Source organism: Oncorhynchus gorbuscha, linkage group LG01 (genome assembly GCF_021184085.1).
Source record: "Oncorhynchus gorbuscha isolate QuinsamMale2020 ecotype Even-year linkage group LG01, OgorEven_v1.0, whole genome shotgun sequence".
Lineage (NCBI taxonomy): Eukaryota > Metazoa > Chordata > Actinopteri > Salmoniformes > Salmonidae > Oncorhynchus > Oncorhynchus gorbuscha.
In genome coordinates, this window is record NC_060173.1 from 34337931 (window position 1) to 34349297 (window position 11367).

The window sequence follows — 11367 nt, forward strand, 5'->3', positions numbered from 1 at the left end:
TTAAGGAGATAAGTGTTTCCAGTTCCAGAGATTTTTGTAGTTCGTTCCAGTCATTGGCAGCAAAGAACTGAAAGGAGAGGCAGCCAAAGAAAGAATTGGCTTTGGGGGTGACCAGAGAGATATACCTGCTGGAGCGCATGCTACAGGTGGGTGATGCTATGGTGACCAGCGAGCTGAGATAAGGGGGGACTTTACATAGCAGGGTCTTGTAGATGACATGGAGCCAGTGGGTTTGGCAACGAGTATGAAGCGAGGGCCAGCCAAAGAGAGCGTAGCGTACAGGTCGCAATGGTGGGTAGTATATGGGGCTGTGGTGACAAAACAGATTGTACTGTGATAGACTGCATCCAATTTATTGAGTATGGTATTGGAGCCTATTTTGTAAATGACATCACCGAAGTCGAGGATTGGTAGGATGATCAGTTTTACAAGGGTATGTTTGGCAGCATGAGTGAAGGATGCTTTTTTTGCGAAATAGGAAGCCAATTCTAGATTTAACTTTGGATTGGATATGTTTGATGTGGGTCTGCAAGGAGAGTTTACAGTCTAACCAGACACCTAGGTATTTGTATTGTCCACATATTCTAAGTCAGAGCCGTCCAAAATAGTGATGTTGGACAGGCGGGCAGGTGCAGGCAGTGATCGGTTGAAGAGCATGCATTTAGTTTTACTTGTATTTAAGAGCAATTGGAGGCCACGGAAGGAGAGTTGTATGGCATTGAAGCTTGCCTGGAGGGTTGTTAACACAGTGTCCAAAGAAGGGACAGAAGTATACAGAATGGTGTCGTCTGCGTAGAGGTGGATCAGAGACTCACCAGCAGCAAGAGCAAAATCATTGATGTATACAGAGAAGAGAGTCGGTGCAAGAATTGAACCCTGTGGCACCCCCATAGAGACTGCCAGAGGTCCAGACAACAGACCCTCCGATTTGACACACTGAACTCTATCAGAGAAGTAGTTGGTGAACCAGGCGAGGCAATCATTTGAGAAACCAAGGCTGTCAAGTCTGCCGATGAGGATGTGGTGATTGACAGAGTTGAAAGCCTTGGCCAGATCAATGAATACGGCTGCACAGTAATGTTTCTTATCGATGGCGGTTAAGATATCGTTTAGGACCTTGAGCGTGGCTGGGGTGCACCCATGACCAGCTCTGAAACCAGATTGCATAGCAGAGAGGGTATGGTGAGATTCAAAATGGTCGGTAATCTGTTTGTTGACTTGGCTTTCGAAGACCTTAGAGAGGCAGGGTAGGATAGATATAGATATCTTATAAAGAAACATTTTGAGACATGTGTGACTAAGACAAAACTCTGCAGGGGAGCGTAAGAGATAAGAGACAAGTCAGACATTCCACAATTAATCAACTTGTGGAGTGGACATTTACTGCTTAGGCCTTAGAAAACACTGGAACTATTGTATCTCTCTTGCAAGTTTATATAGCTGTGTATGCATGAGCTTGGTCTGATGAGTAGAATGTAACAACGTATGCAGTGAAATTACTAGGGATGGACTTCAGGTTTAATAAAATAACTTGGGACCTTTTCTATTTTGCAGAATTTACTCAGGAACGTGCGTAATATGCACCTGTTGTCAACTTCTGTCTGCGATTGCATTAATAAAGTATTTTTAATTATTTAATTAAAGCTATTGTCATAATGCTAATTTCACCAATGAGCCAATGATTGACAAGGAACAAGGAACTAACCCCAGATATTCTAATCTGAATTATTTTACACATTTCGATGATTTGGACACTTTACCAAGGCACAATTAAATAATTATCTTATCTTATTTTGTGATGTGCACAATTATTCAGCCATGCAGCACACGCTGTTAAATAAAAAAATGCCAAAGCATGTCCATCACTCATCACGAAGTACTGGGTTAGTCATGGGTGTCAAGTCAAGACAGAAGGATCTTTGAATGTGAAATGGGATTAAGGTATGTGGAGCTGCCTGGACATACCTCAAATGTGATAGAGGGAAATCCCACCAGACCTCCCAGCCAGCCAAGAGATGCATTGATGAATGCCAGTATCGCACGGAATGCTATCAAGTTGGCAGCTATATTAGCAACAAGGCCTATTGATGTAGATCACATATGTCAGAGTCAAGGCCCGCGGGCCACATCCGGCCCGCGAGAAGGTTTTTTACGGCCCCTGGGATGATCTTGATTTATTATTAGAACCGGCCCGCAGACCGCAGCAAGCCGGCAGCCCGCAGATCTTTTACACGCACCAATACTACATTTCCCACAATGCAACGGTGACGCACCGAGCAGTAGGCTGCTTCATTTCAATATTTATTGGCACAGCAGTTGTCAGCATCACAGTAAAATTAACTTTCAGATACCCATCAAAAATGCCAAAACGGAAGGTGGACACTGAGAACCGGGGGTTTCAAACAAGGTGGGAGTCGGAGTATTTGTTCACGGAGGTAGCTGGAAAACCTGTGTGTCTTCTGTGTGGAGAAAGTGTGGCGGTACTGAAAGAGTATAATCTGAGACGACATTATGAAACGAAACACGCGGACAAAAACAAGAATATGGAACAAAGGCTACAAAAGGCAGAGGAATTAAAACGAGGCCTCAAATCTCGACAGGCTCTGTTCAAAAAAGCCAAATCACAAGGCCAGGCTGCTGTCAAGGCCAGTTTTATTTTGGCAGAAGAGATCGCTAAATCAGCCCGGCCATTTACGGAGGGGGATTTCATCAAAAACTGCATGATTAAAGTTTGTGACGAAGTTTGCCCAGAAAAAAAGGCAACTCTTTTTAAATGTGAGTCTGAGCAGAAACACCATTGCCGAGAGAGTAGACCAGTTGTCCATCAATCTAAAAGAGCAGCTTGTGAAAAAGGGAAAAGATTTCATTGCATATTCCTTGCCTGTGGATGAGAGCACCGACATTTCTGACATTGCCCAGTTGTCAATTTTCATCCGCGGAGTGGACTCCAGCCTAAGCGTGACAGAGGAGTTTTTGGCTTTACGTCCTATGCATGGCACAACTACGGGGCATGATTTGTATGAAGAGGTGTCAAGATGTGTAAATGAGATGGAGCTGCCTTGGGAAAAACTCGTGGGTTTGACAACCGACGGAGCACCTGCGATGTGTGGACACAGGAGCGGACTGGATGCGAAGATACGGGAAAAGATGCAAGAGGAAAACGCGACAGGTGAGCTGACAGCTTATCATTGTATCATACACCAGGAAGCGTTGTGCGGTAAAGCCTTGAAAATGGAGCATGTAATGAGCATCATCACGCGCACAGTTAACTTTATCAGAGCCAAAGGTTTGAATCACCGCCAGTTCAAGGCATTTCTGACGGAGTTAGAAACGGAGCATGGTGATTTGTCTTATCACACAGAGGTGCGATGGCTAAGCCAGGGAAAGGTGCTTCAAAGATGTTTCGAGCTTCGTGAGGAGATTTGTCTGTTCTTGGACAGCAAAGGGAAAGACACAACACAACTCCGAGACGAAATGTTTCTGTGTGAAATGGCTTTTCTGTGTGACATTACAAGTCATCTGAATGCAATGAACTTGCAGCTGCAGGGTCGGGATCGTGTCATCTCTGATATGTACAGTACAGTGAAGGCATTTAAAACCAAACTGACTCTGTGGGAGACGCAGATGCGGAAAGAAAATTTGAGCCACTTTCCCAGCTGCCAGACCATGAAAGAGAAGCTCTCTACCAGTGCGTTCCCGAGCGCACAGTTGGCTGATAAAATAGGTATGCTTGCCGCTGACTTTCGACGCCGATTTGCTGACTTTGAAGCACAAAAAGCAGGTTGGAACTGCTCGGTAACCCATTTGCTGTTGACGTGGAAAGCTCACCACCAAACCTCCAAATGGAGTTGATTGACCTCCAATGCAATGATGCACTGAGGGCAAAATATGCGGCAGTGGGTGCTGCGGAGTTCGCCCGTTTCCTCCCCGACACAATGCCCCAGCTGCGCATCCAGGCTGCTCAAACGTTGTCTATGTTTGGCAGCACATACCTGTGTGAACAACTGTTTTCTTTGATGAACTTGAACAAAACATCACACAGAAGTCGACTTACTGCTGAACACCTCCACTCAATTCTGAGGATTTCCTCAGCTCAGAGCCTTACCCCGAACATTGATGAACTTGTGGAAAAGATGGGACACCACCAAGTATCACCCTCAACCTCAAACAAGTGAACATTACTGTGCAATCACATATTTAGAGTTTTTACTCAGTTCAAGTTTAAAAGTTAAAGTTTAATATTTGTTTTCACTGCATGTTACTTCTCCTTAAACAAAGTGTTGTTTTTGATTAATAGATTTTTGCACTTTATTTTATTGTATTTCAATCCAATTATATTTTAAAAATATTTCAGTTGAGTGGATGATAGAAAATTGCTATTATTGTTTTTTTCTTTGAAGTAAATTTAGCCCACTTTTGCTAAAATAGAAAATATAGGCTACTGATGGTGCCTTGAATACCGGTTTCTTTCATTTAATGTTCATGTTATGGGGATTTTTATATAAAGGAAATTTGTCTTTTGTGTCTGTTGAAAATTAAAGATTACTGACAGAGCCATAAGAAAATATTGCTTTATTTATCTGATCATATTGGAATATATTTGTTAGGTTTTCAGTAGGTTCAATTAGGTTCACTAGACTATATGCGTCATTTAAAAAAATTTCAATGAACATTCGAACAGTCCGGCCCTCGGCTTGTAGCTAAATTTTTTATTTGGCCCTCCGTCCATTTGACTTTGACACCCCTGATGTAGATGCTCCACTGCTAGCTGCTTCCAAAATGTTCTGTTCATCACTGGGGAGTTAAGACAGCCCAATATGAACCACAGAAAGTCTATTATATATACAACAAAATGCAGGGGAATGTAAAAAAAAAAATCGGTAAATGGCAAACACATACACACAAACATAAAACACAAAAACACATACCCACAAGCCACTTTCATATTTTCCTCTGATGTAAATTTGCTCTCTTCTGTCTCTGGATAGGACAGCTTGGAGATTGCCAAGGCACATGGGGCAGCCATTACAGAGGCAGATATCATAGAGGATGCATCAATCTGTGGGGCATTGAGCAATCTCAATCCCACATAACGATGAAGATCAGTCACATTAAAATTAACTGAGAGAAAAGATGAAAAACTGGGTGCTGTAACGATATTCGTCTCCCTCTGATGAGGAGTATGAAGGATCGGACCAATATGCATTGTGGTACGTGTCCATGTTGATAATTTATTAACTTCGAACACCAAAAACTAAATAACAAGGAGAATGAACAAAAACAAAACACTTCTGTCTGGTGAAGACACAGAGACAGAAAACAATCACCCACAACTAAAATGGGGAAAACAGGCTACCTAAGTATGATTCTCAATCAGACACAACGAATGACACCTGCCTCTGATTGAGAACCATACCAGGCCAAACACATAAATACTACCTAGAAAAAAGAACATAGACTACCCACCCCAACTCACGCCCCGACCAAACTAACACAAAGACATAATAAAGGAACTAAGGTCAGAACGTGACAGGTGCATTGGAGGGATGACTCTTTGGTCTTACACCAAATGAGATGAATGCACCCATCACACTTCCTGCAATGGTGGCAAAGCCTCCAACCATGACAGCATGCACTTCAGATTTGGTCATGTCCATCAAATAGGGGCGAATCAGCAATGGCGCTTCAGTCTGATGAAGAAAACATTATAAGGAGGAATGCTTTAATAAAGAATTCTACACAGCAAGTGGATAGAATCAGATAAGCCTAACCAAGTTGATTTAATGTTTAACGGATGCCCCGCTTCACATTCTTTTTAAATAATGATTGGAACGATTCATTTGAATCGATTAATTTACAAAATAATTTTACGAAATGAACGATTACCATACAAATATTTTTAAACGGCTGAAGCAAGCACACACATTTTCTACAGGAAATGTACCTTTTTTAGTTTAGCCCTATTTATCTTACCTTAAAAGTGTTTAATTGAATTGCAATGTCCCATAAATTGAATGCCCAAATCCACTTGAAATATCTACAAAACAAGTTTTGCAGCCACATAGTCCAAAACAAAGGCGAGCTAAATATTTTATACCTAAAATGACTGTTCTCAATAATCAAATTAATAATTTGATTCACATGATTTGAGCAGTCATGGTGGACTGAATTATGTGAATCAAATGAATCATTTGTTAATTTGTTAAGATTTTACTGAGTTATAGTTCATATAAGGAAATCAGTCAATTGAAATACATTTGTTTGGCCCTAATCTATGGATTTCACATCACTGGGAATACAGATATGCATCTCTTGGTCACAGATATATATTTTGTAAAAGGTAGGGGTGTGGATCAGAAAACCAGTCAGTATCTGGTGTGAACACCATTTGCCTCATGTAGCACGTCACATCTCCTCCACATAGAGTTGATCAGGTTGTTGATTGTGGCCTGTGGAATGTTGTCCCACTCCTCTTCAATGACTGTCGCTGGATATTTTTTTATTTAACCTTCATTTAACAAGGCAAGTCAGTTAACAAATTATTATTTACAATGACGGCCTGGGAACAGTGGGTTAACTGCCTTATTAGAACGACAGATTTTTACCTTATCAGCTCGGGGATTCGATCTAGCAACCTTTCAGTTACTGGCCCAATACTCCAATCTCTAGGCTACCTATTGCCCCGATATTGGTGGGAACTGGAACACACTGTTGTACATGTCGATCCAGAGCATCCCTAACATGCTAAATGGGTGATGTCTGGTGAGTATGCAGGCTATGGAATAACTAGGACATTTTCAGCTTCCAGGAATTGTGTTCAGATCCTTGCGACATGGGAATGTGCATTATCATGCTGAAACATGAGGTGAAGGAGGCGGATGAATTGTACGACATTGGGCTTCAGGATCTCGTCACAGTATCGCTGTGCATTCAAATTGCCATTGATAAAATCAAATTATGTTCGTTGTCCGTAGCTTATGCCAGACCATATCATAACCCCACCGCCACCATGGGGTACTCTGTTCAGAACATTATCATCAGCAAACCGCTTGCCCACACAACACCGTCTGCCATTTGCCCGGTACAGTTGAAACCGGGATTCATCTGTGAAGAGCACACTTCTCCAGCGTGCCAGTGTCTATCGAAAATGAGGATTTGCCCAAGAAAGTGAGTTGCGATGCAGAACTGCAGTCAGGTCAAGACCCTGGTGAGGATGACAAGCCCGCAGAGGAGCTTCCCTGAGATGGGTTCTGACAGTTGGTGCAGAAATTCTTCGGTTGTGCAAACCCACAGTTTCATCAACTGTCTGGGTGGCTGGTGTCAGACAATCTCGCAGGGGAAGAAGCCTGGTGTGGAGGTCCTTGGCTGGCGTGGTTACACGTGTTCTGTGGTTGTGAGGCCGGTTGGAAATATTTTCAAATTCTCTAAACCGACCTTGTTCGAGAAAATAACATTACATTCTCTGGCAACAACTCTGGTAGACATTCCTGCAGTCAGTATAACAATTGCACGCTCCCTCAAAACTATCCGTGGCATTGTGTTGTGAGAAAAACAAGCCTTTTATTGTCCACAGCACAATATGCTAAATCCCCTTGAGTTCGAGGGATAATTAGGGGGTAACCTGAACAGGACTCAAACTGTGGTCCCTGTGACTGTTCCAAAACCCTTATTTAAAGGGCTAAAATCTCTTGGTTAGGTCACTAGGTGTTTTACTAAGGTTGTTTAGTATTTTTACAATTTGTATTGTATTTTGTCATGTTTCATTTTTATTCGCTCGCCTCACTTTTCAAAAAATGTAATCTGTTAAAACAGTAAATCAACTTTGTATGTCCTAATTGTAAGGGATTTCTTCCATTGACGGAGAGGCGGACCAAAGCGCAGCGTGGTTGTTTTGATTCATGTTTTAATAAAACACTTCACATGAACAAACTAACAAAAACAAGAACCGTGAAAACCCAAAACAGCCCTATCTGGTGCAAAACACAGAGACAGGAACAATCACCCACAAACACACAGTGAAACCCAGGCTACCTAAGTATGATTCTCAATCAGAGACAACTAATGACACCTGCCTCTGATTGAGAACCATACTAGGCCGAAACATAGAAATACCCCAAAACATAGAAAAACAAACATAGACTGCCCACCCAACTCACGCCCTGACCATACTAAATAATGACAAAACAAAGGAAATAAAGGTCAGAACGTGACACTAATCCTCATTACTATTACTTCGTAAGACTGTCAGGACCCGGTTACGAACCCGGGTCTCCGGAGTGAGAAAGTCACTTAACCAACTGAGCCACGAATAGTTGGCAGAACCCAGAAGATGAGGCAGACACAGCAGTACTTGAGACGGTGTATTTAATGAAGTAAAAAGTGAAGTTCAGGAAAACATGAAACTCCACAACCTCAAAAGGAATTCCACAAGAACAAAGGTAATCCTCCAAGACAAAAAGATAAATCCACAAGGTGGAAGGCATAGCACAAAAAGCCAAAAAAAATACTCAAAAACAAACAAGAACAAAAAACAGAATTCCACAAGAGAGTCCACCGGGCTCAACAAGAGTTCACAGAGAACTAGGGCTGGGTGCTAACATAAAAACACAGAGCAAAGGACTGAGGAAAACAAAGGGTTTAAATACAATCAGGGGAAACGAGGCACAGGTGCAAATAATAATGGGTATCAAGGGAAAACAAAAAGGTCAAAAGGCACAATGGGGGCATCTAGTGACCAAAAACCGGAACAACCCTGGCCAAATCCTGATAAAGACATTGTGAAGTGTAAACATCACTTAGTGTAAGTACTACAATGGTGTTATCTTCAGTATATGTATCCTCCAATAATTATTATATTAAAGTAGGAACTGAAATACCCTCGACTACAAACAGGCAAATGTACCTGCCCAACAAATATGTTGCCTGCAACACTCAAGGTCTCAGTGGGTGAGGTTCCCATCGTTATCTGCATTACCCATGCGATCTGAAAGGGGAAAAACACATGGCTTCTTGTTAACATAAATCATACAGTACACACACAAACCTAGAGCCATATGTATATGACTGTGCCCAAACCTAACACAGAAGCTTCATTTTGGGCTTAATGTTTGAAGGTCTCCTACCTTAATGATGAGCCATTGCAATATTCCTTGTGGTCCTTCTGTAGCTCAGTTGGTAGAGCATGGCGCTTGTAACGCCAGGGTAGTGGGTTCGATTCCCGGGACCACCCATACGTAGAATGTATGCACACATGACTGTAAGTCGCTTTGGATAAAAACGTCTGCTAAATGGCATATTTTTTTTTTTTTAAGTAAAGAAATGACATCACACTGCTGAAGAATATCACAATGGGCAAAGCCTGGAGAAGGAACAGGGACATATGTTGATCAATCCTGGATTCATTATCAAATAAATAATGTTTCTAGTACATCTACTGAACTATTGCTCACTGACCTGAAATGCGAAGATGTCGGATACTAGTGGTCCAAAAAAAATGATGACCCGTGTTTTGTGTAATTCAAGTATATCTGAAATTTTAAAAACGAGGGAAAATATGAATGTCTTCTCATTTGTATTCATGTCAACAATGAGGCTCATAGTTATTACTTACATAATACTGTCTCAAATCAATGGTTAAGACAAAATAGCAGTTTTAGATTAGAGAGTCTGTAGATTAGAGAGTCTGACAGGTCGCAGTTGTAAATGAGAACGTGTTCTCAACTGGCCTACCTGGTTAAATAAAGGTAAAATAAAAAATAAAAAATACAAAGTGGTTGTAAATAGCTCCATGGGCAATCTATGAGATTTCACTGTGCCTCATAAAAGAGGGACCTCCCAAGATACAAGGACAATTTCCAGGTAGTTAAGGTTTACTACATTAAGATAAGGAGATAAGGAGCGCTTCAGCAACAAGGATACCTGCACTTGGTCTCCAAGCCATTGGAAGGCTGTGAGTCCTGTCTCTGTCCTTATGACAAACAGTCCGATACAGAATTGTAAACCAAGACCCCAAAAAACTGACCTCCATGCCACCTGAAACAGAGACAAACAAACACACTTGACATACTCTTCAAACAATGTTTGGATATGTATTATTGTTTAATTAACAAGTGATTCTCCATAAATTGGTGAGTCAATGGTAGGAATTACTAGGCGTAACTGGTAAAAGACATACAAGGCCAAACAAAGGAAGTCCACAACAAATTCAAAGTCTAAAGAAAACAGTCATAGATAAGCGGTTATAACCAATCATGTGTTATTACAGGTAGACATGCATTATGGGAAGGCCTGGCCACTCTCATCCTGTGATGGGATCAGAGCGATTTGCTGTGATGTTAAGCTTACCTCTGTCCTGTGGGCTGAGAAGATGAAAATGACTAGAATGAACATGCAGACGCCTCCAAATGAGATGAGCTGCTCTGGTCGCTTGCTTGTGTCCACAACGAGCCAAGTCACTAGCAGGACCAGCACCGCAACAACGAAAACTCTAAAGAACCCACAACAGACTCTCAGTCAACAGAGGAAAATACACTCACCAAATTAATTCATTTTCTCAGACCATTTAAAGTGTCCATATGAAATAGATTCTTACCCTATTATCCATCCCCGTAAATTGTTGTAGCATCTTTGAGCTGGTATGAAACATTTGGTTATGCTATCTCCATGGTATGTCTTCACAAGATCATAGGCTTTGGAGACAACTGCCAAACTGGTGAGGACCACAAGGGCAATGGACCTCTCAAAGTCTAATATGCATGCTGTGATGAAGTATGCCACATAGCCTGTGATATAGAAACAAAGGTAATATCAAAACAGCATCACATTGTTGTGATACGAAATTGTCAGGGGACTGATTCTTAGAACATTTCACTTTCATGGGATAATTCATGGGATAATTCATAGGATAATTCATGGGATAATTCATGGGATAATTCATAGGATAATTCATAGGATAATTCATAGGATAATAGTCTGTGTGACGAATGCTATGTTGCAAAATACTGTGTTGGGACATATACACTGCCCTCCTTGAGAAATGTTATCATAAATGAACAGACAAGTTCAAGAGGAGCTTTAATCAGTTTCTCAGGCAGTCCTTGACGTAGGCATGCACGTGGTAAGTGTTGGGATTGATTTATTGATAGACCATTTCAAATAAATATTAGATTAGAGGCATTGTGTTTACTTTGGAAACCAAATAGTTCACTTTGCCCATTCAGCAAAAATATAGAACAGATACGATTTTAGACTTAGGCCTAACCATGTAATAACATCCGATATGCAATGGTTGATTAGACATAACTGACTTTGTTAGGGTTAAATTCCTACTAAAGAGTCCATACAGTATAGTGGATTATCCTAGAAGGT

The 11367-nt window shown here is 41.3% G+C and overlaps 1 protein-coding gene across 1 annotated transcript; it reads right to left on the bottom strand.

Annotated features, from left to right (window-relative positions):
* Positions 1-1297: 1297 nt before the first annotated feature.
* LOC124042949 (sodium/nucleoside cotransporter 2-like) lies at positions 1298-10791 on the bottom strand (the record flags this gene model as incomplete). Its single annotated transcript, XM_046361139.1, is given in 11 exon segments — positions 1298-1310; positions 4929-5059; positions 5565-5690; positions 8903-8983; positions 9123-9154; positions 9310-9358; positions 9454-9491; positions 9494-9527; positions 9919-10032; positions 10345-10486; positions 10592-10791. Coding segments are annotated over 11 exon segments (960 nt in total), but the record flags the coding sequence as incomplete, so codon positions are not given.
* Between the last annotated feature and the right edge of the window lie 576 nt (positions 10792-11367).